General features: G+C 37.1%; 1 protein-coding gene across 1 annotated transcript in view; it reads right to left on the bottom strand.

Annotated features, from left to right (window-relative positions):
* Nucleotides 1–25734, bottom strand: part of FAP (fibroblast activation protein alpha) — a gene marked incomplete at its 5' end in the record, with an annotated part of 61842 nt that extends 36108 nt beyond the window's left edge. The window contains 12 exons of the mRNA XM_081095209.1: nucleotides 2825–2869; nucleotides 6684–6819; nucleotides 7293–7396; nucleotides 9608–9762; nucleotides 10656–10776; nucleotides 11457–11529; nucleotides 16947–16999; nucleotides 18525–18599; nucleotides 19499–19593; nucleotides 20789–20890; nucleotides 23969–24010; nucleotides 25644–25734. Coding sequence (XP_080951335.1) covers nucleotides 2825–2869; nucleotides 6684–6819; nucleotides 7293–7396; nucleotides 9608–9762; nucleotides 10656–10776; nucleotides 11457–11529; nucleotides 16947–16999; nucleotides 18525–18599; nucleotides 19499–19593; nucleotides 20789–20890; nucleotides 23969–24010; nucleotides 25644–25734 — 1092 coding nt within the window. The remainder of the gene's footprint in view (nucleotides 1–2824; nucleotides 2870–6683; nucleotides 6820–7292; nucleotides 7397–9607; nucleotides 9763–10655; nucleotides 10777–11456; nucleotides 11530–16946; nucleotides 17000–18524; nucleotides 18600–19498; nucleotides 19594–20788; nucleotides 20891–23968; nucleotides 24011–25643) is intronic.
* Between the last annotated feature and the right edge of the window lie 2043 nt (nucleotides 25735–27777).

The following is a 27777-nucleotide window of genomic DNA, read 5'->3' as shown; positions in this document are numbered from 1 at the left end:
TGTTCCCACAAACTTAGTGATTAAATACCAGATACATTGATTACATCCTCCTTTTAGTCTGTTTTCTATAAAGAGCAAAAAGAGATTTATTTCAAGTGAATTTGTTGTTTGCTTTCTGATCAAATACAGAAAAACTTAGGCTATTTTTCCCAAGTTCAGACACTGACTATCTCATGCTGGAGGAAAAAAAGTGATAAAGTTCTTAAGAAACTGTTTGCTAGTTTTGTGCCTGCAACTAAACAGGTCAATTTTAGCAAGTCAATTAATCTCACTTTTCTAATTCTTAGGTAATCTCTGAAGGCCTTTTTCAGTTCAAAGCACTTTGATAAGTTCTAAAGGAAGAACTGTTCTGAAGTTACTCTTTAAATTTATATGAATAAGACCAGCTTGTACATTTGTCCACAAACCTCATAAATATTACCTGAATAAATATCAGAAAGACATATTTCTGGGTAATTTTATCAAGTCACTGATTTAATTATTGGTTCAAGGAAGCTAAATAGCATACTAGGGCAAAGAAGCTAGCTATGACTATATGAAGTTGTGCCCTGTCTTTTTCTAAAAAAGATGTCTGAACCTATAAAATCTAAAGAATCACCTCTTCAAAGCAGTTCCCTTGGGAGAGTGAGAGCATACTTTTGAAAGCCATCATTGCAAAGAATTTTTGACAATTCCACTTCTGGTATTTTTAAAGTTTACTTACTACTGGATATATTTTAAGAGCTTGAGATTAGTCAATAAGAAATATAATGTTTCCCAATAGAATTCTAAAGCTACAAGTATTGACATGATCTAGCACAAAATCATGTGCTGCAGATACTTTATTTATTCACTAGATTTATTTTGGCAAGACTTTGGATTTAATATCAGAACCTCATCTTCCCTCAAAGAACACTTATGTCCCTCCACTGAAGGTATTTTTTAAAAATATATTTTTATTGATTTCAGAGAGGAAGAGAGAGGGAGAGAAAGAGAGAAACATTAATGATGAGATAGAATCATCAATCAGCTGCCTCCTGCATGCCCCATACTGGGTATAGAGCCTGCAACCTGGGCATTTGCCCTGACTGGGAATCGAACCGTGAAATCCTGGTTCATAGGTCAACACTCAACCACTGAGCCATGCTGGCAGGGCACTGAGGGTATTTAAAACAGTGATCTATAGTTTTAGAAGGCTACTTATTTATTTATTTATTTATCTATTCACCCATTCATCCAGCTAATGTTTGCTCTATAGAGTGTAAAAAATGATAAGATGCAAATATTTCAGAATGTTTTGAATGCTGGTACCATTTTCAGAATAAAATATGGATTCCTAAAATTATGTCTTTGAGAAGGTTGTTGGTATCATTGTTTATCTATCTGTAAAATCACATCATTCATGTTACTTTATAGTAACCTTAGTTATATTATCATCATGGAGAACACAATGAAAGGAAGTTTCAAGCCTTCTCCCTTTCTTTCATTCTTTACTGGAAATCTTTATAATGGGAGTGAATTCATAGGTTAATTTTCCCTTTTATTCAAGTTTTCAAATGCTGGTCTAGGAATTGTCTTCCTAGAAGGCGAGCTTCTGATTAACCAAGAATCCAAAATATTTAGAAGATCCTATTCTTTTACTGAATATGCCTAATTTTTCCTGGGTTATTTAGTACAGTGACAAAGATTAAATTAAATAGGACTTTCCAGGTTTTTTTTTTTTTCCTGACTTATCCGTATCCTTGTTACCTTGTTATTTTAGAATATATTTTACATTTACTGTATATAATTAATAAAGTAATAACTAGTCTTTAGCTAATGAATATAACTGAAGACTGAGTGAACATATGCAAACTAAAATCATTGGATCTAGGAAAAGTGTTCAATAGAGTTTTTAATATCTAAAGATTTTTACTTTATAATTTACCTTCTCCTTACCCATTTTAACTTTGAATTTTTATGAGACTTACCATCTTAGAATTGACTTCTGAATTATTTGTTGTCCTTTTATTATGGGTTAATGTGTTAAATGAAGTCACAAGAGTTTCCTCTTTCTTTGAATGTGTCAAAATCTCAGAAAACATCGTGTTTTTAAAAACCCAAATGTTAGTTGAATTCAATCATATTTTTGTATTAAGTTGCAGTAACCTTGCAACATTCACTTATTCTGTCTTATTTTGTATTATTTATAGAGGATGTTAGATACAATTGATATTTTCCTAAAACCTATTTTTTCACAGTAAAAATCCCCATAAATCACTGAATAAGCTTATCCAAGTGATCACAAATCAGAACCAAACACACATCTTCCTATTTGCTATCACTTTGCTTAAAAACTAAAATGAATGAACATATATAAATGAATATATATACACATTCATTTTAGTTTTTAAGCAATTTCAGTTTATAATAAAATTTAATGAGAGTTAGATTGTCTCTAAATTTCAAAGGATACTCAATATATTTATTTTTGCTGAATTCAAATGGCTAATGATTAATAAGATAATTTTAGGCAGATCAGGGACTATGTTCCTTTTTTAAAAATGATCTTTATTATATTTGTTTAAGAAGTAATATTAATTATCCATATCAGACAGTTTGTTGAAAAAGTTAAGGTTGGAACATGAAGAATATGATTGATTTCTTCTCAAAAGAATTCTAAATGTACATTAAAATTGTCTAGCACAAAATTGCTGAAGGGATCACTACCTTTATATTTTTTACCTTGATATTTTTTTCTATTAAAAAAAGTACTGCCAGTTTGAATACATTTCAAATGGTCCTTTCATAGTTGAGAATCTGTCAAGTGTCATTAAAATATAAAAAAAAGATAGCAAAATCATACTCCACCAGCCCATCCAGTTCTGCTTTCTTCTATATGCTCCTGGGTCTAAAAGAAAAAAAAAAAAAAAAGATCATATAAAGCTTAGTGTTAGTAAGCTGTTTTTTCTAAATATAATCTGGACATTTGAACCAGTTAAGCTGCCTCATCAGAATGTACTATCAATAGTTAACTAACTTCACACTTGAGTTTAAGATGACTATATTAAAAATTTTGTACAATAACACTATTGCATGCACATGGATAATCTAAAGGCTGGATTTTATCACAAACCTTTAATAATTCTGGTTAAACTTTCTATGATACAGTGAATTATCACATCATCAATGAAGGCCTAGCAAAACCCAAGTACTTGGTGTCATATAGGTAAAAGGGCATATAGGGATCTTAATATTTGCACCAAATCTTATTTTGGTATACATTTTAGCATGGTACCAATCAATCATGTATTGAACAAATATTTAGTAAGCCTAAGAAAATGAATAGGCTTTTCTAGACCAATAATTAGAGAAAGAACATTCTAGGTAGAATGAACAGTGTAGAGACTAGGCCAGCTTAGTAAACTACAGGTGATTGAGTGTGCTGAGTGAAGGGTGACTAAGGGAAAGAGAAGATGAGGGCGGATCCAGAGGTATCAGCAAGATCTCTGAGAAACTTTTATGCCACCCTAAGAAGTTTAAATTTCTCTTGGTAAATCCTTTGAAGGATTTCAAATCCACAATTTGGGAAACACAATTGTGAACATGATACAGAAAATAGATCAGAAGTGGGTAAGATAGAAGGAGGCAGACAGATTGCTTGGATGGCTACTGTATTGTTTGGAAAAGGATGATAAAGACTCAAGTCTAGTTAGCAGTAGTAAGATGGAGCAGAGAAGATGTTGTCAGAGATATTTAAAAGTTCAAATCCGCAGAAAGAATTAACAACCATTTTTTCTTTTTTTATCCCCCCCCTCACCTGAGGATATGTTTTGAGAGAGAGAGAGAGAGAGAGAGAGAGAGAGAGAGAGAGAGGAAGAGAGAGAGAGAGATGGGTTGTCTCTCATGCACACCCCCACTGGGGACTGAACCCACAATCTGAATATGTGCCCTGACTGGAAATCAAACCAGCAAACTTTTGGTGCATGAAATGAGTTATTTTTTTACTCGGATGTTAGCAAGACTGTATTTCCCAGGCCCTCTTCCAATTGGATGTGGTCATGTGATAAATTTTAACCAATTGTGTGAAAGCAAAAGTGACTCATGCTACTTCTAGGCCTAATCTATAAAAACCTCTTGTTATGCACAATCCTCTGTTCTTTACCCCAGCCCCCAGATGGATGTTGATGATCAGGCTTGAATAGCCTTGGACTAGCCTAGGTAGTCACTGGATGAAGACAGCAGAAAGATCATCAACCTGAGTTCCTTACTGACTGCGTGGAGCAGAGCACCCCATCCTCCATCCCCTCCCTAGTCCCCAGTTACTTAGATTCACTATTAGGTGGGCACACAAATGTAAAAAATTTATACTCTATTAATCCAATGAATTATTGGAGGTATTTTGTTGTTGTTATTGCTATTGTTATAACAGTTAGCCTACCTTGAAAATATATTAACTTGGAGAATATTAAGATTTCTAGAGAAGTCAGAAGAAGAGCTAGAAAGGAAAAGAAGAATCAATGAAGTAGACAAAGGATCATGAGAAAAGTACTGTCATAAAAAGCTAGGGAATAATAAATTTAAAAAACAGTTTGGATTTTCTCCTATAGGATAGGCCAGTGCCTCTGAGAGAATAAGACATGAAAAAATAGTGAAACATTTTGACTCATTACTTGTAGCTATAAAGATAAAATTAATTTTGATTCCCTTTTGAGAGAAAAAAGAATAATATGAAAGGTGTTCCTCCCCCTAGTTATAAATTTCTTAATAAATCTTATTAATGTAATTCTAATAAAAGTATTGCCAGTTTCCTTTGCTTCTTTGTTTTTGGTATGACTTCCAACATGAATAAAATGTTGCCAGATCAATTAATCTTAAATGGTATTTGTTTTAAACACACACACATCAATCATGAGTCTGGTTGCTGGAAAATTTAATACTCTGTTGTTCTTAAATTTAAAAATGTGTTCCATGTAATTATCAGATTATTTTGAAAAAGAGGTTGTTTTGAAATCCCAAGATTATTCAAACCTGGTGTTCTAAATGTAATCACTTTTTTGGGCCATTAACTAAAGTTTATATTCCAGGTAACTCCATATCTTAGTGAACAAGCATCTATATGTTCTGTCAGTTTGGATTAAAATAGTCTCAGGTTGTAATAAATTAGAATTTCATATTCCAAAGCAATCATAGTTTTGAAATGCCTAGTTTTAATAACTAAAATGGTATCTAAATGACCAATTTTATAGTTTTAAACTAACAAAATTAAAACTATAATTTCTAACACCCAGATTCAAGAAAATGTCAAAGCTGACTAATCAGACCAATGGTTTCTAATTAACCAGCATAATCCAATTTATTCTCTCTTTTTGAGTATGTGTATGACACTACATTAAGGCCAACATCTTTCTGCTTTGTATACCAAAATATAAATAAGATAAAAATAAACTTCTAGCATATTCCATCAAAATTAGTTAAGCTTATTGCAGAAATAGTAGTGATTTTAAAAAATATATATTTTTTAGCCTGAGTAACTTGGCCATTCTAGTCCTGATGTAGTTCCAAACAGATTCACATGACTTTTTTCTTGCAGAACATAATGTCCTAATTTCTAGATAGAATTCAGTGATTTACTTTGATTGCTCTGTGCTTTTCTTCTTACTTTACAAAATAGGTTTATCCTATATTTGGTTTAATGAAACATCTTTTTATAATTAGAAGTCTCATGAAATGTACCCATCAAATTTCCTATTTAAAGAAAACATTTTTGCATTTCTTAGTCTCTAATGTGAGTACTTATGAACAAGCTCATTATAAAGCTTTTAGATTGGTGAAGTAGTTTTCTGACTCATTAATTCAACAGATTATGTTTGGATTTGAGCAATAGAAACAATTAAAACTCAACAATAAATCTGTGCCTAGTTTTCTCATTTTTTTTCTCCCTAAAATTAGCACAGTATAAAGAACTCTCCTAAGATAGGATTGCAAGACAATTAGATCTAATATTTTACCTCATATTTGCAGTTATCTACTTTTGATTTTAAAATGGGAATATTTGGCTTTCTTGCTTTTCATTTTCTTTATAATTTTTATTCTTCAACTTTGACATTGAATAGAAGTGCCACCATTTGCATGTTATCTCAGTTCTTTTGAGCAGAACATATATTTCCCTAATAAACCCAGCTTATCTTTTCATCTTCATTGTTTTGCTTTTTTGGACTGTCAATTTTGTAATATCAAAAGTATGAATTTCCATCCTAATACAGAACCAGATACTTGATGTTTCCAATTAACATATTATTTTATTTAGTTTTTTTCTTTATTCTAAACAAAGGCTAAAATTATTCAAAAGCTAATATTATTTATTTAATAAAAAAATGACCCTGCAAATAGGGAGTGTTGTTTTGTTGTTTGTTTGTTTGTTTTGCAAAGCAACCCAGAGTTGGATGCAGTAATTTCTGCTTTATAGTATAAACTAAAGGCCCAGTGCATGAATTCACTCACAGGTGGGGTCTGGCCAACCTGCCCTGATCAGGGCCAATTGGGCCGGGCCATCCGGGGAGGAGGGGACCTGGGAAGTTAGCCAGCTGGCGCCGCCCCCTGGTTGAACTCCTGGTTGAGGGGACAATTTGCATATTAGCCTTTTATTATATAGGATGTTGGCTATAAATAAGTCCCCTCTCTTGAACTTTTTTCGGAAAGACACTTCTGTTTTAATAACCTACCTTTGGACAATTCCATGTCTGCCAGCCTTCATTGAAATCACATATAGACAAGACCGAAACATTCTGAATTCTTTTTAGCCACTGCAAGCATATTCGTTCATCAGTAACCCACGTGAGCCAACTGAAATAATAATCACTGCAAATAAATTGAAACCGACTGTCACAACCATAAACCAATATCACATTCAAGTAATTTTTTAATTCTGTTTTCTAAAGGATCTATTTTATTGTTATTACATTAAATACTTATTCCATAGATAAGGAAGGCAAAATGTTCCCTTTCCGCTGAGTAAGTTTAAATATACCTGCTGACTTTTAAAGACTATCTATAAGAGTTCATCCATCTAATGCAATTATTATTTTACTTGAGTTTGCTCCCCATTTTGGATTTTTATATTTTAGAAAAGAATTTAAGACATAAAGCCAAAGCTACTGGTCCATGTGTAGGAGAGAAAGCATTAAATTAGCTCTTAGGCATAGGTAAACTCAATTTTTGCTTATAGTGCATATACTCATCATTAACTCACTAGAAAATAAATCTGAGCACTGATTAAGAAATTTGTATTAAAATATCACTTCAAAGGTGGAAAGCATCTGAGATGAATATACCTTGAGGCTATCATTGCTGGAACTGGCACTTCTATGGGACCTACATACTCAGGGTAAGTGGTATCGACAATAAATATCCGAACAACAGGATTCTTAGCTCCAGCCTGACAAGAAAATAAAGATAGATCAGCTCATAAAATTCTAATTATCACCAACATTTGAAAGACGTTTTAAGAATTTAGGCATGTTTTTATAAGATAAAAATATTAAGTATATTTCTGTTGAAAAAAATATAATTATAACATGACCAGGGATTTTATTTCAATTTTACTTGCAGGGCAATTACAAATACTGTGTCAATTAGTGTGAAAACACATATTTTAAGTGATTAATTAAGAAGCTTTGATTCATAGAAAAAATATTTTGGATATAGTTCTGTAATCGATATTTTCTTTTCTGATTTTTAAGGCAGATTATTTCCCATTTATGATGATGATGACGATGATAATTATTATCATTATTATCATTTCTCCCTCTGCTAGGGCGATTGTGGTTGAGAGGCAAGTGTAAAACTACATAGTGAAAGATACTTTTTGCTTTTACCCTATAATTTTGTCCAAACAATCACCAAACAATCTCCTAGATGGTTACACTACTACTGCTACCATCCCTCCAAACTTAGAAAAGTTTCATCTCCAAATATGGAATTTATAATTTCCTTGTTTTATGTTTTCTATGCTGTTATACACCCTAAATATATATGACAGTATAGTTCACGCCCAAACAGCTTCTTATAGTTTCTCTGTTATTTCACCATAGGAAAAGAGAATCTTGTAATTGTTAAATAACTTAAATCAACTGTTTAGGTCAGTAGTCTTAAATGACTCCATGCTGTTTGGATTTATCTAAGGACTGTGCGCGTTTTCCTCTGACCCCCTGTTTTACTGAAGGCTCAGCTGGAACTTCTTGCTTCTTCCAACTAGTCTCACCTCTCAGTCCAAAGTCAGATGATTTAGGAACTTTGGTCTTCAAAGAAACATGGGAATTTGGGTCCTAACTTCTCTGTCAGTTCTAGTTACTCCTCAGCTCTTCATCGCTTCCTGCTCCCTTTCACCTTCCTAAAGACCCAAGTCCTTTTACATCACGGATCCCAAGTATCACATCTCTCGCTTCCAAGCACCTCCAGCTTTCAGACTTTATAGTCAGCCCTTGAGAGGTCTCCTACCTAAACACTCATCTCTATTCCTTAATGTTTCTCCTACGACTTTAAAGCGAATTTTAAACTGTGTAACATTTCTATTTCTGTCGCTATGGCCACTTCAGAATCTGCTAGTGTGTAGGTATATCCATCTCATCTCTGTCACATAGGGACCCACTGGGTCCATCCATGGCAGTGTCCCCTGACAAGTAAAAACAATGGGGCCCAAACCGGTTTGGCTCAGTGGACAGAGCGTCGACCTGCGGACTGAAGGGTCCCGGGTTCGATTCCGGTCAAGGGCATGTACCTGGGTTGCGGGCACATCCCCAGTAGGAGAGGTGCAGGAGGCAGCTGATCGTTGTTTCTCTCTCATCGATGTTTCTGACTCTCTATCTCTCTCCCTACCTCTCTGTAAAAAATCAATAAAAAGTATATACATTAAAAAAAAAAAAACAATGGGGAGGAAAGGACATTGTGCTACTTTCTAAAATCACTTTCACTCCTTGTGCAAGAGGAGAATTTGTGATTTGCTCTCCTTTCAGACTTATTGTCTAAATTAAATTAGGACATGATGTTCTCCACTGAGACCTGGCCATTCTCCAACTGCACATACAGGTCTCTCCAGACGTGGGAATGAATGAAAAGTATGTACACTAAGACTTCTAGAATGTTTATGCAAAAGTCTTTGGACTCACACCCAGTCTAATTCACTCAAGGCTCACAAATTTAAGCTACCTTTTATGTCCAGAAAAGAGCATAACTCATGCTTGCTTCTACCTGACAGGAACATCAAGTTCAACATTTGTATTCCCCATTCAAACTTGCATGTACATGGGAATTCAAGAAGAAACTGCAAGACAGAACTTTACCCTGAATTCGGAGCATGAAATATGAAAAAATTAAATTTAAGTTAAGCTTGTTTTTCCTCCATGATCTAGACCATATGTTTTTCAAAGCTTCTGCAATAGAATTTAGCAAAGACAACTTCATCCAGCACAACCAGATGTCCAAAGCAACAGATGTCCACATAAATAATAGATCACAGTACAATGTTTGCTTCACAATGCACAAGGATAAGAAGCTCTCCAAACTTGTTGGTCCCACCTCTCTTCATAGTATTGGTTGCTCATTTTGACACCAGGGAAATAGAAGCATCTGCTAAAAGTATTCAACATACCTTTGGGTATGGAATATTTATTGTCCTAGGATATTGCTCATCACCATAATAGGAATAGGCAATCACTGGGATTTCTGTATCATTAAACTCTGCATATGCCAAAAATTTTCCATTCGGAGACCACCAGAGAGCATATTTTGAAGCAAGCATTTCCTCTGAAAAATAAATACTAGTATATTAATTATAATTGGAGCTTACTCTTAAAGTCATTATAAATATTTTAAAATACATTGTATATATCCATTATTGCCCAAAATAATTTATTTAATGTAGATGTGATATATGTCCTACTTTGGTTTTTAAAAGATAAATAATCTGGATTTAGAGGAATAGTTTAGCATTATGCCCTTTATCAAACAGACTTCTTAGGATTTGACATTAATCAGAAATGTAATTTTAAAATAAATAATAAACGTATTAACAGGAATTAATTTTTCCCTTTGGGGCAACTTCTGGTTCTTATAGTCACCTAAAATAGCCAAAACAAGGAAACTGTAATTATGCTACAGAGTAACATAAACATTGAATGTTGACTTTCTCTCCTGGGAATATTATTTTTTTAAAAAACAGTTAAGTTACATATTTATTTAATAAAAAATAAGGACCAGAAAGCCTTTTAAAGTCCAGTTATTTCCTGGATCTTACAGAACCTAGAAAGAGGACAAAATTCACAAAAGTATAACAAATTAAGGATATTTTCCTACAAAATAATATAAACAGTTGTTTAGTTTTAGAAAAAAATATTTCTTTCTTAAGAAAAAACAAACCTGAGAAAATGAACTAACACAGCATTTAAGGACCATAAACTTCTTGGAATATAAATTGTTACTACCACTATCTGATGCTCATTAAAAATAAACTCTACCAGTCTGATAAGATTTTGTTCTTTCAGAACATGCACGTCCTGTTCATAGCACAGAAAACAGCTTTCAGAAATGCCACCATTCATCTCAGCAGCATAGCACTCATCTAAATGCTACTAAACGTATGCAATTATTTTCAATTAAAAGCCTAACACAGCAGCAGTAGAAAGAAGAATACAGCTTACCTTCATAAACCCAGTCTGGGATCCCATTAAATATTTTATTTTCTTTTCCATTATATGTTATTTGGAAAGGTGGGTTTTCTGGTCTTTGTTTCAAATAGATATTGTTCTGATACACATATGCCTGAAAGTGGCGGTAAGCTAGTTAATACAGGGAAATTCCATAAGAAATACAATTAAGTCTGTATAGTTGTGTTAATTATTGACCTAATGACTTTTAAAAGTGTAGCAATTCAGATGCAAAAAGACTCACAAGTACTATCTCACTTTAATAGGTCAAAAAACAACAACTGATTCACATGATCATCTGTTATGATTTTTAAAGTCTATGTCAAATAAAGAATAAAGTCTACTATTTTATTTGTGGTTTTATTACCCAAGTAAATAATTATATGTATATTAACAGAAAGTAAAATCAATCTCTGAATATTAATAGCTAGCCAGATCTAATCTTTATTTAGAGTCCTTAAATAAGAGCTTGGACAAAATTTCATGTTGTCTGAAGCTAGTCTGGGAAACTTGTGAAAACCATATTTTTCCTGAGCTTTCTGGCACAACGCATTCTGGCTGAGTATAAGGATAAAGTTTCTGACTGAGATATTTAAAGAAGTCTATCCATGAGCTTGAGATTTTGCGGAATTCTCAGATGGGTTTCAATTTATCAAAACTCTTCTTGTTTTTAACCACTGAAAAATAGTAATACATTTTTTTTTTTCTTTTAAGCAAGGGAATTTACCAAAGGCCAAAACAAATGGCTCCTCTTTTATTTAAAGGATTAAATACTTCTATAATTCAAACACTTACTAATTTACTCCCAATGGGTGACCAGCAAATGTACTGAATTGGACGGGGAAGCTCATTTCTTCGTACAAAATCTCTAGAAGGAAAAAAAGACAAAAAGAAAATACACACAAAAAACCTTGCTGCTCAATGTAAAAAAAAAAAAATCTTTATAAACAGAAAAAATAAACAAACAATAAAAACGAAGAGTCATTCTCTCAGCTTCTTCAAGCCTAATGGAAAGAATGCCGCCCCTGGGGACTGGAGAGATGGGCTGGCAGCTGTAGCTCTTCACTAGTTACTTAGACATCATTTAACTTCTCTAGGTCTCCGTTTGCTGGCCTTTGTAGGGAGATAGTAAGTTAAAGATGTATAGACTGTGAAAGTGGGAACAGCTCTAGAAATTATCTAATGGAACTCCATTTTGTAGAAAATAAATGTGAGGTTAGAGAAATAGTAGGACTTTCAAAAATCACACTGTTAGTTCTTGGCAGAGGCCCAAATTAAACTCAAGCCTTTGGCCCTGTTTTGTCCACACCAGGGTAGGATGGTCGCTGGAGTGCCTTCCTGCTCTGACATCTACAATGGTGCTGACGTTTTATAAGTACTCTTGCGCATTCCCATTCACAACCCCAGCTCTGTGCATGCACATGCATTTCAAATTTTTGAAAATAAGATGCCATTTGACAATCTCCCCAGAGATCTGACTTGAAATCAGAAACAGAAAGGAACATCCGATCTAAGTTAAAATGAAAAACAGATTGTATACTAGGCAGTATGCCTTAAGCTTGCTAAGTCCTACATTCATGGGGAAACTTCAAATATCCTTTTAGCCAAAAACCTCACTTTGATCCTTAGAGTCACCTTGCAAATTCTCAATGGACTGACTTGCTTTGGGGAGCTTTTGCACTTCTTCAGCAAGAATGTGTTCCGATTTCATGTATTAAAGACTCATAAGATGCCATGCTTAAGTTTTAATTATCTTCTTGGAGATACATATTAATAGTTTCATTTAGATTTGGGAGCAACCCAAGTGTCCATCAGCAGATGAGTGAATTAAAAAGCTGTGGTACATTTACACAATGGAATACTACTTAGCCATAAAAAAGAAAGGAAATCATATCCTTTGCAACAGAATGGATGGACCTGGAGAACATTATGCTATGTGAAATAAGCCAGTCAGAGAAAGACAAATACCATATGGCTTCATTCATATGTGGAATCTAACAAATAAAATATAAACAGACTCATAGATAGAGAACAGACTGATAGCTGTCAGAGGGGTGGGAGGATTGGGGGAGTAGGTGAAAAAGATGAATGGATTAAGCAAACAAACAAACAAACAAACAAATACCTCATAGAGAGACAAGAGCATGGTGATTACTAGAGGAGGAGGATGGGGAAGGTAGAAAAGGGTATAGGGGACTAAATGGTGATGGGAGGAGACTTGCTTGGAGTGGTGAGCACAAATGCAATATACAGATGATGTCCTGAAAGCTATATAATTTTATTAACCAATGTCACCCCAATAAATTCAGCTAAAAAAATGTTTTTGTGGAAACGCAAAGCAAGACCTACCTGGGGAACACTTGAAATCTTGCCCTTAGCATACGTTGTCAATTTGGCTCAAAAAACTCTTATAAAAGTTCTAAAAAAAAAAAGAAGACCTACCTTCTAGGTGTAATGTGAGAAGCCTGAAGAAAGACTCTTTTCCTTCCCTCTCTAAAACAAATCTCCAACCTGGACCTAATATATACCTGATATTTCTACTTTTCTAACTTGTTTAAGCTTTGGAAACCATGAAGCCTTATAATATACATTGATTTAACTTATTAGGTCATGCAGCATGAGGCCTAGCAGACACTGAGGGAGCAGGGCACTGGACAGACCCGCTTTGACTGGAGAAAGGGTGGAGGCCCCGGAGGAAGACCACTGGGGCGGCCATGGGAAGCCTGACACCCGGAGAGCAGTTTAAGGCACCCGGCCCTGGGAGGTCTGGAACATATTGAAAGACATCCGAGGGCACAGGCAAGGAAATGACCCAACGGGAGAAAGATCTTCACCTGGTTTACAATTCTGTCTCAAGCCAGAGTGCCTGTGACCTTTGACATTGCAACACCGCCTGATGTTGCCAAATGCTGTGGCATCACCTACCCAGTCATGTAGACAGTGCCAAGCTGCAAATCGCAGCACACAGTCTCTTCATGACCCTCAAGTCACCAGGTGGTCATTTTCTGTGTTTTCTAAGTAATTCACAGCATGAGAGAAAGTGGCGGAGGCTGCTTTTCAAAGGCTTTCATCTCCTCAGTATCCCTTCCCTGGCCTGAAACCAGAACCATGTTCATTCTCTCTGTGGTAAATGTTTATAGACTCTTCCAAGGCACACAGAACATTTGCAGTTAGTGGTACCCGATTTTGCCTTAAATCTCAACAAATTTGTCATCCCTCACTTTCTAAATTATTGTATATTTAACTGACAAAAACAGTCTGCCAAATTAATAGTTGTGAAGGAAAAAACCAACAACAGTGGTTTGATTAAATTCACTGCACAAAAGCTAAACATTTGCAATGATTCTAGGCTTTAAAGCTGATACAAACCATGATTAAAATATTAGTATTGCCATATTCTTGGAATTCTGTTTAATTTGGTGAACCTCAACATAGGAGTTGGAGAATTTCAAAATGATTAAAAGAAAAATAAGAAAATGATGCATGCCTTTCTTAAAGCATTAAGTAATTCAGTACACATTTTTAATTGTATTGAAAGAGTGGGTTTTCTCCTTGCTAGTCTAAATGTTTCTTGAGAGTAGGGTTGGTGACTTCAGCTCATTTGTATTCTTCCATATATGCTTTTCACAAAATAAGTCCTCAATAAGTAACTCTTGTATTTGGTGACAAAGTGGATCAGAGAAGAGAAAGACACAATGCATTAGATGAATTTAGATTCTACTTTATGTAGTAGTTCCTATTTCTTAATTTGACAGTTTAAGAAGATCAGAGTTAGTCTCTTCTGAACATTTAAAAGAAGTAGGTAAATATTTTTTGAACTTTTGTGCTCTTGCTAAACAAAAGGGGAAATAGACCATAAGATTTTTAATACCTCTTCAAGATATATAATTATTTTCCCTTTTATATAACACAAATAGGATATCGCATTAAGATGAGTAAGTAAACCAATTCATTGTCCATTCTTAGTCAAAGTTATTTTTCTAAAGTGCAAATCTGATCATGTCATTTCCCATTTGAAACTCTTCAGTGATTCCCTATTGTCATCAGAATGAAATTTACACCTCTTTTAATAGTTTCCTCATTATTATTTGGCCGAGGCTTCCTGGCCTCAACTCCTTCCCAACCTTACACCACCTCCCAGTAGTCATACCCTCCTCCAGTTTCAACTCAACTGACCTACTTTCAGTTTCCTGAACCTTCCATGCTCTCCATTTCCCTTTGTGTTTTTATATAATACTAGAGGCCCGGTGCACAAAAACTTGTGCACCCGGGGGGGGGGGGGGGATCCCTCAGCCCGGCCTGTGCCCTCTCGCAGTCTGGGACCCCTCGGGAGATAATGACCTGCTGGCTTAGGCCTGCTCCCAGGTGGCAGAGGGAAGGCCCAATCCCTAGGTGCAGCCCCTGGTCGGGCTCAGAGCAGGGCCGATTGGGGAGTTGGGGTGCCGCCCCCTGTCATACACAGACCAGGGCGATCGGGAGGTTGTGATTCCACCCTCAGTCACGCTCAGGGTAGGGCCAATTGGGGGGTTGGGGCACCATCCCCTGTCACACTCAAGGCAGGGTCGATGGGGAGGTTGCAGCACCACCCCCTGTCATGCACAGAGCAGGGCCAATCAGGGGGTTGGGGCATTTCCCCCTGTCACCCACAGAGAAGGGCCGATCAGGGGGTTGGGGTGCTACTACTCTCACACTCAGGGCAGGGCCGATTGGGAGGTTATGGCTCTACCCCGTCACACACAGAGCAGGGCCCGTGGGGGCGGGGGGGGGGGGGGTTGGGGCGCCACACCCTGTCACACACAGAGCCGCAGGGCGATCAGGGGGTTTAGGCGTGCCCTCTGTCACGCTGATCCCGGTGCTGGGAGGCCTCTCGGCTCCGCTGATCCCGGTGCTGGGAGGCATATTACCCTTTTACTATATAGGGTAGAGGCCTGGTGCATGGGTGGGTGCCGGCTGGTTTGCCCTGAAGGGTGTCCTGGATCAGGGTGGGGGTCCCCACTGGGGTGCCTGGCCAGCCTGGGTGTGGGGATGATGGCTGTTTGCAGCTGGCCACACACCCTTCAGGGTGGGGGTCCCCACTGGGGTGCCTGGCCAGCCTGGGTGAGGGGCTGAGGGCTGTTTGCAGCTGGTCACACATCCTTCAGGGTGGGGGTCCCCACTGGGGTGCCTGGCCAGCCTGGGTGAGGGGATGATGGCTGTTTGCAGCTGGTCACACACCCTTCAGGGTGGGGGTCCCCACTGGGGTGCCTGGCCAGTCTGGGTGAGGGGCTGAGGGCTGTTTTCAGGCTGGTGGTGACTGAAGCTCCCAACCGCTCCTTTTTTTCTTTTTCTTTTATATTCTGGGCCAGCTTTAGCTTTGAGGCTTGGCTCCAGCTCTTAGGCCTCCGCTGCTGAAAGTAGGTTTCTGGCCTTTGCTTACAATGTTGCAATCCTGCTGGCTGAAGCCAGCAGGTTTCTGGGGTTTTGTTTAGCTTCTATGTTTGTTACATAGTTGCTTGCAGCTCAGAGGCCTGCAGGGGCAGGCGGGGAACGTTGGAGTCCTCCATCACTGAAGCAAGCAAGCCTCATGTTAGTTTCAAGCTGCCTGGCTGCTTGCCGCCATCTTGGCTGACAGTTAATTTGCATATTGCCCTGATTAGCCAATGGAAAGGGTAGCGGTCGTACACCAATTACCATGTTTCTCTTTTATTAGATAGGATTCCTTCTGCCAGGAATTCTCTTTCTCAGTTTTTCTACTACTGACTTATTTGCATATATTTTCTGTTTGAAATATATTGTAAATAGTTAAACTTACAAATAAATAAAACAATATAATTGATGGCAATTTATGTACCATCTAAATTTGAGATATTAACACTTTGGAATTTTAAAAACAAGTAATTTAAAATCAACTAACAGAGTATATGTTCAGATACAACTAATGGCCTCCCTCCCTTCTGCTTCCTACCAATGAAGCAGCCACCTTCCTAGAAGCAGTGTATCATTACCATGCATATTTTATACTTTTAGTACTTATGTTTATTTCCATAAATAGCATATTTGCAATTTGGTGTTCAGACCTATGGGGGAACTAGGTTGTTTATAAAAATGCAAAATATTAGCCAAATAAAAAGATGAGTATTGCATAGGAATATTTCCTTGAATTTCTTAATTTATGGGTGCACATATATTGTAAAGAAGCAAGAAGCTAAGATCAGTAACAGGATAGTCAACCTCAAATCAGAGTTTGGAATGAAAAGTCTATGTAGTAGAGTTAAGTAGTATTCATAAATAAACATGAAGTTTTACCCATTCCTCAGGTCATAGATGTGATATGTTGCTGTGTAAGAATATCTCCAAAGCTGTCAGAAAGAAGAGAGGCAAAGACAAATTTTAATCTTTTAAAAGCTTATATCAGGAATGTATAGTCATAGGTCATTCAATTCAAGGTTCAGAATTATAAAAAGACTATTTTCACAGGGCACTAGGAAGAGTAAGTTGCAATTCCTAATTAGTCTTCATTTAAAGAATTTTACTGTGGACTTTTGTGCTGTTTGTCCATATTCCATAATTCAGCCCTCACTCCATAATAACCGTATTCAAAGACATTTGCTAATTTGACAAGCTTTTCTTTGACATGCTCTATAGAATTTTCCCTTCATATTTTACCTTGACTGAAGTAAAACCACCATTATTTCCATGGCCCATAAGGAGTCATCAGAATGAAATGTAAACTCCTTTTAATAGTTTCCTCATTATTATTTGCACCTGAATCATTGGTTATCATGACACCCATTAAAACAAGATAAAAAGAATTTCATTCAATGTATAGTTTTATTGTAAAATGCTCGCCTTTCTTTGAATATGGTTTTTAAAATTAATAGATATTTTTTAAAAAATAGGAGAGATAGAGCATGTGACTCCTCCTTTAAAAACTAGTGTTTTTTTGTGTTGTTTTTTTGTTTTGTTTTTTTTCTCATTAGTATACTTATATCGTGGTTAGTGAATAATGCAGGTATTTTTTGGATTTTGTTTCTTAAAAGGGCGTTCAGACTCTTGACAAAGAAGGGCCAGAAGGCTGAAACATGTCTTTCTAAAGAGTGCTGGCACCAGGACCCGGTCCTTTGGAAAACAATCAGTTGACTAAACAACAAGCAGGGGCTAGAGATGAACTTTTCATTCTGAATATGAAGGGAGTTTTGCATCTCAAGTAGGATATGAAAAATGACAGTTAAAACTATAGGTTCTTGATCTAAAAGTAATTGTTAGATGTTTAAATCAGTATTAAATTCCCTTGGCCTTTTGCAAAAATAAAAATCATCCTGAAGATGTATAAATAGAAAAAAATAAGTTGTTGAACTTACCTGCAACTTCAGTCAGGAGGGGAAATTAAGTGAGGGCAAATGGGCTCGTTTGTGGGATTCTCCTACACGAAGCTTTTGGAGACAGATTTAAACTTCTGGTCTGTTAATGATTGAATGTCATCTTGCTTGAGCAAGTGAGTTAAATAAGTCACATCTTGATTTTTTCTTCATTTTAAATAATGAGCTTTTATGAGGTTAAAATGTGGGAATGAACTAATGATTTGTGATGCCAAATAGCTTTAGAAATACAAAGATAATTCTCCCCTTTCTGGTGAATATCTGTGCCCTCAAATAAAGTGTTTTCCCAGAGGAAACTAGTTGCTACTACTTGCTGATAACCAGATAAGCAAGCAAAATTATTTGCTTATGTTTCAGTTATGCTTTTGGGGCTCATCTAGAGCCCACATTAACTTCTTGAGTATTTAGAGATAAAAATACACTCTTGCTTCCTCTTTCATTTATAAACCAAACTGTTGATTAGTAAGAGATATAACCAGATATATCAAAAGTAAATAGTCAATACCTTTGAATAATCACTTTCTAGATATGCAAATTGCCGATCAGGTGATAAGCCATAATTTGAAGCATTCACACTTTTCTGAAATTATGAAAAAATTGATTAGGATGCAGAAAAAAATAACAGAGCCATGTTAATTTGTAGTCCTAACAGAATAACACATCTTTGATATATCCTACTTGCATATATCTTCAGTGCAATTTTAAAACATTTATGCAGTACCTATTGTATAGGAAGAAACGTACTAGATATTATGGGAGGACAGTATAATAAAGATATACTTTGTGATTTCAAAAAGCTTATAATGTTAAACTTGTAAATAAGTCACTTATATTGCAAATTAGTTCTATAAAAGAAATATAACTTTACAAAAGCATTAAGGAAGAAGTGCTTGAATCCACATGAGAGTGATTGCTTGCATAGAGGAGGAGAGAGTCACCTGACTGTGGCTTTAAAAGATTAGTGGGCTCTTGAGGGGAGAGAAAGTAGGAGGGCTGAGAGCCGAGGAGGACCGAGTAGCATGTGCCTGTTTATTCTATGCCAGGCACTGTCCAGAGCACTTTCAAATGTTACTTCACTTAATTCTTACATTACTCCAAAGAGCTATTATTATTCCTACTTTACAGAGGAAGCTGAAGCTTGGTAGTGTTAGTGTCGTGTGGAACCATACCCAATTTTCCACATGTTGTAAGTGGCAGAGCCAGGATTTCAGCCTCAGTATGCCTGACTACAGGATTGAGCTCTTAACTCTTATCTCAGACCATATTATTTCCACAGAGGAAGAAAGCTGCTGGGTGATTTAGAGGAGGGAAGGGCAGGAGTCTAGTGTGAGGAGAAGGGAGAATTAAAGGAGAAGTACAGTGGGATGGAGCTGAGAAGGCAGGTTGGGTCCAGATCGGGTGCTAAGAGTCTGGGCTCTTTCTTGACCAGTGAAGAGCTGGCAAAGTCTTTTGAGGAGGAAGATGATGTTGTATACATACCATGGTGGTATTACTCAAAATGGTATATGATTCTCCTGTTTCAATATTATAAAATACTATGTTATTATCTGTAGATTGATGGAGGTACTCTTGTCCTTTAAACAAGAAGGAAAACAAAACTTGAAATAATCTCCCTTAACAGGAACTACATTTATAACAAAAAGAAATCTCTCTTATTTCACAGATTTATTTTGTTTTTCCTCTTTGTTCAGTACATATGACTTTGTCAGATTTAAAATAAGTTAATTGTAAAGGGAGAAAAGAATATAATTTCCTACTTTCCACAAAGATAACCTCTTTGTTAATAGCAGCCCTATCCTAACCAGTTCAGTGTGTTGGAATAAAATTGCCTTTTATCTGTGTTACAAAGAGGATAAACTAGTTTTAAATGCTAATTTTTTTGCAATAAAAATTCATTTAATTTGGGTTATGCCTGATTGAGTTTAAAACCGTTTTTATGTACATTTTATTTTCTAAAGAAAAAAATGAAAATATTTGATTTTGTTTAGTGGCACTTTAGACAAAACTTAGTTGACTTTATTATTTTTGATTAGCTTTATTTGACAACATCCTATTTTATAAAACTGTATGTAAATATTAATTTTATGGCCCTTAAAGGATTTGTTTTTAGGATGGGATTTGTCCATTTCTGGGATTATCCAGATTAACAATGGATTTCCCTTTTAGTAAAATTCTCATGACTTCTCTTAAATAGGTGTTTCTCTTCCATTCTGAATAGCTATACCATATGCTCAGATTATTGTAACAATTCTCAGCTTTTACTTTTCTGCTAAACTCCTATTGGTCTCATTATCGGGGAAAATCTGGTCTAAAAGCCTCTGCCAAAAGTGCTTTGCTGGTCACTTGATTTGTCTAAATAAATGCTGTTTTTCCCCCATGTAAACTGATACGGCTTTTGTTACCATAGAGATACATTGGCACTAAAAGCAAAAACAGAAAACATACATTTTTTTTGCATTAAGTTTTCTGATCTTTTCTTTTTTTTCTTTTTTTATTGTTTAAAGTATTACAAATAGTAGTACATATGTCTCCTTCCCCCCCATTGACCTCCCCACCCCCACCCCCCGCACCCTCCCACCCCCCCCACCCCCGCACATGCCCTCACCACACACCCCGCAGGGATCTGTGTCCATTGGTTATGCTTATATGCATGCATGCAAGTCCTTAGGTTGATCTCTGACCCTCTACCCCCAACCCAAACCTTTCTCTGCCTTCCCTCTGTAGTTTGACATTTAAAAAAAAAAAAAAGTAAAAAAGAAGTTCACCTACCTGAAATCCAAGTTGGAAAATATGTCCAATAAGAAAATGTCCCATTTAAAATATCTTTCAGTGTAAGTGCTCTTGTTGTATTATTTCCTTCAGAGTTATGATCTTTGGGGGAAGATGAAACAAACTATTACTAAAAAGAAGATTAATAACTCAAAGTCTAAGGTTCTCTCTCATCTGTTCTCATATAATAAAAAAAGCTGCCATTTGCAAAACACTTGTTTAACTTCTGTCTTAATAGATATAAGTATTATTTCCATTTTTATAGACAGGGTAACTGAGGCTTAGACAGGTGGTTTGATTGCCTGGAAGGGAAACTGGTGGGAAAAAATTGTGGAGTATGAAGGGCATGGAGGGGGATGGTGCCGAGCAGTGGGGACGTTATTGTTCAGTTTGTGAAGAATTGTCAGAGATTTTTTTAAGAAGGAGAGTGAAATGAGGTTCCAACATATCTAAGCTTTGCAAAACTGGGATTGAAGACCATGTGATTTTGACTAAAACTAGATTCTTAAGCACTTGACTGCATTTCCTCACATATGCATGGCTTGGATTTCTACTGACTTATTGAACATGTATTTTAGCAGCCCAGTTGTTCAGATGAGATCAGCCAGAATCCTTACCTTTGGATATCTCAAGAGAGGCATTAATGAAGAGAGATAATTGCTTATCCTGACTACAGACTGTTACAAACAGAAAGTGAACCAGAAGAAAAGAAAGCCACATCATCTGGACAAATAATCTTAGAAATTCCAAGAGTAAAGATTTTCCATATAAAAGCTAACCTAAGGTAGCTTATAACTATGAACAAATTTCACTTATATTTAAGTTGTCCAAAAAAATTGTGTTTTTCAAACATGACTATGCTCAGAGCCCTGAAACAGATCTGCTCAAATGGATTGCATGGCAACCAACTTCCAATCTCCTTCATGTCCCTATTGCTATTTTTCATCCCTTCTCCAGGCCATTGCTTACAGAACCAAAACTTAGAAAAATGTTCTATACCTTGAATAGCATTTAGGAATCTGGTATTTGCCCATGTAAAAATAACACTGCTGAAGATGAGGGTTTTATCTTCCTGCTAAACTTTTCCAGAGCGTTCCATGACTCTTAGAATTAAGGTCAAAAGTGTTAGTCTGGACTATAGTCTCTCACTGGTCTAGATGGCCTGTCCCTCCAGCCCCTTCACTGGGCTTTCTGTTCCTCAAATATTCATTTCTTTCTCTAGGGCTTTGGCACCTCTTTCTACCCTCTCCCTTCTTCTCATAACTTCTATCCAGCCTTTACTACTCAATATAAGGGCCACTTTCTCTGGGGATCCCTTTCTGACCCCTGGTTTAGGCCTGGCTCCCTTGTTATACATTATCAGGGGTATGTTATTTTTTAAAAGAGCATTTGTCTTGCTTTGTTATCATGTGTGTATTTGAGTGATTATCTTATTAATATTTTTCACCTCCATCTGTATTCTCAAAACAGTCACCATAAGTCTGGAGATTGTGTATGTCTCGTTTTGCTCTTCATCACATCCCTAGTGTCTAGCACATAATAAGCAAGCATTTAATAGATACTTGTTGAATAAATGGATGCATGAAATGCAGGATGAAATGATGGATGAATGGAGGGATAGATGGATGGAGTTTGTGCTCTCTTCTTTACAGACTGCTTCTACTGCTAATTCCCTGTATGATTTTGGGAAGTCAATTTCTGGCATCACAGCTTTCTTAGCTAAAATATAAAGGACTAGATTAGAAAATGTTGATAATATCTTTCAGTTCTACTGTATTAAATTTTGATATTTGAGACTCAACATGTCCTGTTAGCTTTGTAGTTACATAAATGTACTGCCACGGTGATAAGAGCCAATTGACCAACTGGATAATAGCATCTACTGCTATTTTAACCAATTAACACTGGGACATGCATGACCCGCACAACTGATTAAGATCATGAATTATTTTCTTAATTTACTAAAAATTACTTTGGTGGTGGCTATAAGAACACATTATCAGTGTTCAAAACACAAGTGATTGATGAGCTCCTTTGTAGCCAGACAATAAATGCTTAATAACATTAGCTTATTCTAAATTTTAAATGATCATCTTCTTACATTCTCTTTGGACCCTAAGTGAGGTTGTACATGCCATATTATTACTTATAGTGAAAGTTTTTCTATTTAATTAAATGATCTTGTGCAAAATTCATATCACTGATTTTATAATTCCCAATAAATAAATAAAAGACCATTTTGCTATAATAGCATTAGAATAAGCATTTTAACTAGATTTTATTTAGCTCTCCTAAAAGCACATTGCAATCTATATCTAATGTTGTCAAGAGGAATTTCTAGCACTGTTATTGGCAATGAAAATTATTGTGTTTTTATTTATATTTTAGAGAGAGAGGAACAGAGGGGGAAAGAGAGAGAGAGAAACATTCATGTGAGAGAGAAACATTGATTAGTTGCCTTCTTTTCACAGCCCACCAGATCAGGGATCAAATCCCTAAGCTCAGTAAGTTCCTTGACCAGAGATCAGACCCGAAACCTGTTGGCATATGGGTCAATGCTCCAATCAACTGGGCTACCTGGACAAGGCAAAAATTGTTTTCCTTTTAAGATAATTTAATTTGTGTCTACACAATCTTGAACATATAGATATAAAATGTAGGGAATCCCTTTATTGTGAAAACTTAGATAATTATTTTATTTAAAATTGTTTAAATTGATTCAATAAATAAATATAACTGTGGAGATGCCTTTTTTGTCTAGCATAAATAATGTTTTTATTATGGCTAATGACTTATATAATAGATTTTCCTATTTAAGTATACTTGCATATAATTTTACTTACTTGCAATTATGAGTAATTGAAAAATTCTTAGCTAAAGTTAATCTTTATTTTTATAGAAAGTTACAATAAATGACCTTATTCAAATGAAACATTTAGCTCTATTCTTGGCACATGATAAGCTGTCAATACATTTTGGATTTTGCTTTATCATAACTTATCAGTATTTTTCAAATAAATATTTTTGATCAGTGTTTCACAAAGTAATTTAATTGATAGGACTTGTTTTGTTTTTGTTTTTGTGTATCTACTAAGATCACAGTCTGGGGCAAAAGCAGTTTCATGTTAGGCTATTAATATATATAATTAATATTTACTTTTATTCTAATATGAAACTTACCAGTTGTACTTGGAACATTTTGGTCATCCTGCAGCCTTCTAACTGAAATATCACAATCATGATATTAAATACAGTTAGTACTTATATCACATATATGGATAAGTAAAATTTATAAAAACAGTAGTTTTTAAATACCTACTTCTACATATTTTTCTTTTCATATAATTAATAATTGTGTTGATCCTTATCAAATTTTTCAAAAATTTTCAAGGATTAGTTATTTGCTCTTTTATAACCTCTTATTTAGATTATCCAGCAAATTTACAAGAGGGTATATTTTATATTAGTTCCTAGTTAGCCATTTATTTTAAACTAGAGGCCTGGTGCATGAAATTCGTGCACTCAGTGGGGGTGAGGGTCCCTCAGTCCAGCCTGCATCCTCTCACAATCTGGGAGTCATCAGTCGGACATCCTTAGCACTGCTGTGGAGGCGGGAGAGGCTCCCACCGCCACTGTGCTCGCTGTGAGCCCAGGGCTCAGGGTTTCTGGCTGAGTGGTGCGCCCCTGTGGCAGCACACTGACCACTAGGGGGCAGCTCTTGCATTGAGCACCTGCCCCCTGGTGGTCAGTGAACATCATAGCAACCAGTTGTTCTGCCATTCAGTTGATTTGCATATTAGCCTTTTATTATATAGGATGTGTTCATAGCAGCTATAAATGCCAATAATCTATATAGAGAACTTAGCATATGTCATGTTATGACTCAAGTTACCTGTATAGCAATTTTAATCATGCATTAATTATACTACTAATTACCATGATGATAATAAGCCACACCAGCACCCAAGAAGCAATGAGTAAATGTATAGAAAATATATTCAGTGGAGCCAGTTCTATTTATTCAGATATAGGGTTCATGCACAGATTTGGGTTTGGTGAGTATGAACCTCACATGTGGTGCAGGTGAGGCTCAGAGGTGTGATTGATTATGCTGGAGTCAGGTGGGGCTCAGAAAGATACCAAATCAAATGGGAAGACTCTAAATTAGTCATTCTGCTCTTCCTGTTTATAAATGTAATGAAGTAATGTGTCTGCTCTGAGATGTTGCATTAGGTCACATATTCAGATGTATAAAACATAAAGTTTACTTAGAATTTTCAACCTTAGCTCTGGTTCTTTGTATATTGAGAAAGATTATAAACATAGTAATGTTTCATTGCACTATCAATGCTGACCACTACCATCAGCCATCAGCAGAAATGACCTTCCAGTGGGCTCTATGAAAATGCTATTGGCTTATTGCTATCTCAACACTTAGCGCAATTTATTGAATATAAACATTCTGTCTTTATATTTCCGTGAATTGTATAAGGCATAGGTCTTTATCCATGGTAACAGAGTCTGTATTTGATTTTTCTCACTGTCATATGTCCAGTAGCTAGAATAATGCTTCACATACAGTGGGAGCATGATAAATATTTTTGAATGAAAAAAAATAAATCAACTTGACAGATTTTATGTTAACTTATTTTCACTAATTTCCCCCCAAAGATATACCTGCCCTTATTCTCTACCCTCCTATCCATGTGGTAAATTTCAACGTGGATAGGCCCTAATTAAAAAATGTATCCAAATTTAGTCCCTGGAGTCACTTGGATGCTGTTTGAAAAATACATTCCTAATATTTATCTCAAACCTAATGGTTCATAATCTCTGGGGATGAGGTCCTGCTAACCTTCAGTTTTACCAATACCCCCAGGATATTCTTCTGCAAAGAATCCAAACTTCATGATTTCACTGACTCTATTCAGGGAATTGTACTTCATTGTACCCCTGTACCTCTCATTGGGATGCCCTTTGCCTTTAAACTCTTGGTATGTGGATGGGCATGGCCTGACTAGCAATCCATACCTCATGGACATAGATACCCACAACTAAGTGTTGATCGTGGCCTTCAAGGAATGTTAATGATCTACAATGTTTATACGCCTATTCAGTCCTCTTGCCCACTATCTATTCAGGCTACACGCAATTGGATTCTTCTTAAGTACATTTCCTCTGGTGATCCTTGAAGAATGAAAACAGCACAAGGGGTCTGATTCTGATCCAGATTAGATTTAACCAAGATTGCAGGGAATCACTGGGGGTTTTATTTTCTAGTGTCGTGAATGTGTGTGTGTATGTAAATTAGTATAACATGTATCTCTATGACTAAACAAGTTCCTGTCACCTAAAAAAGATGCCACTAGTAATTACTGAATGAATAACTGGATTGTCATGCTCCTTACAAATAATCCTATATGATAAAAGAGAAACATGCAAATTAGCCATCCCTCCGCTATGTTCAAGCCACGCCCACAAGTCATGCCCACCAGCCAATCAGGAGCAAGTATGCAAATTAACCCAACTAAGATGTCAGCGGCCATGGAGCTGGAGCGAGCAGGAGGCTTGGGTTGCCCCCGGTGATGGAGGAAGCCAAGCTTCCCGCCTGCCCTGGCCAGCCCTCGGCTCCGCTCAAGGCTACAAAGTTTCAATTATAGAAGATAAATAAATCCCAGATACCTGCTTCCAGCTGGACCTGGGCTCTGCTCAAGGCTACAAAGTTTCAATTATAGAAGATAAATAAATCCCAGAAAAAAAGTAAAAAAGGAGAGGCTGGGAGCTCGGGTCACCGGGGGGCATAGCCAGCCTGAAAACGGCCTTTAGCCCCTCACCCAGGCTGGCCAGGCACCCCAGCGGGAACCCCCACCCTGAAGGGGCAGTGGAAAGCATAAAAACTGCCCTCAACCCCTCACACAGGCTGGCCACACCCCCATGGGTGAGGGTCCCCACTGAGGGGCTTGGCCAGCCTGCAAACAGCTATCAGCCCCTCACACAGGCTGGCCAGACACCACAGTAGGGACCCCCACCCTGAAGGGGGTGTGGCCAGCCTGAAAATGGCCCTCAGCCCCTCACCCAGGCTGACCAGACACCACAGTAGGGAACCCCACCCTGAAGGGAGTGTGGCCAGCCTGCAAACAGCCATCAGCCCCTCACCCAGGCTGGCCACAGCCCCATGGGGTGAGGGTCCCCTCTGGGGGGCTTGACCAGCCTGCAAACAGCCATCAGCCCCTCACCTAGGCTGGCCAGGCACCCCAGTGGGGACCTCCACCCTGAAGGAGTGTGGCCAGCCTGAAAACAGCCTTCAGCCCCTCACCCAGGCTGGCCAGGCACCCCAGCGGGACCCCCACCCTGATCCAGGACACTCTTCAGGGCAAACCAGCCGGCCCCCACTCGTGCACCAGGCTTCTATCCTATATAATAAAAGGGCAATATGCAAATTAACTATAACAGCAGAACAACTGGGAATGACTGGTCACTATGACACACACTGACCACCAGGGGGCAGATGCTCAATGCAGGAGATGCCCCCTGGTGGTCAGTGTGCTGACACAGGGGGAGCTCTGCTCAGCCACAAGCCAGGCTGACAGCTGACAGCACAGAGGTGGTGGCAGGAGCCTCTCCTGCCTCCTCAGCAGGGCTAAGGATGTCCAACTGCAACTTAGGCCTGCTCTCTGCTGGCAAGTAGACATCCCCCGAGGGCTTCCTGGCTGCCAGAGGGACGTCTGACTGCCAACTTAGGCCCAATCCCCCGGGGAGCGGGCCTAAGCCAGTAGGTGGACATCCCCCGAGGGGTCCCAGACTGTGAGAGGGCACAGGCCGGGTTGAGGGACCCCCCTGAATGAACAAATTTTTGTGCATTGGGCTTCTAGTTATATTGAAATATAACCTTTTGGTTGTTTTGAAAGTTTAGTTTTGACATGTATAATTTTTAAACTCTAAATATTTGAGCTGAAGCAGTAATGACTTCTGAAAACATCTCTCTTCTA

Source organism: Myotis nattereri, assembly GCF_964212035.1.
Source record: "Myotis nattereri genome assembly, chromosome: 7".
Taxonomy (NCBI): Eukaryota; Metazoa; Chordata; class Mammalia; order Chiroptera; family Vespertilionidae; genus Myotis; species Myotis nattereri.
The sequence above is the reverse complement of the archived record's forward strand: the minus strand, read 5'-3'. Positions and strand labels throughout refer to the sequence as shown.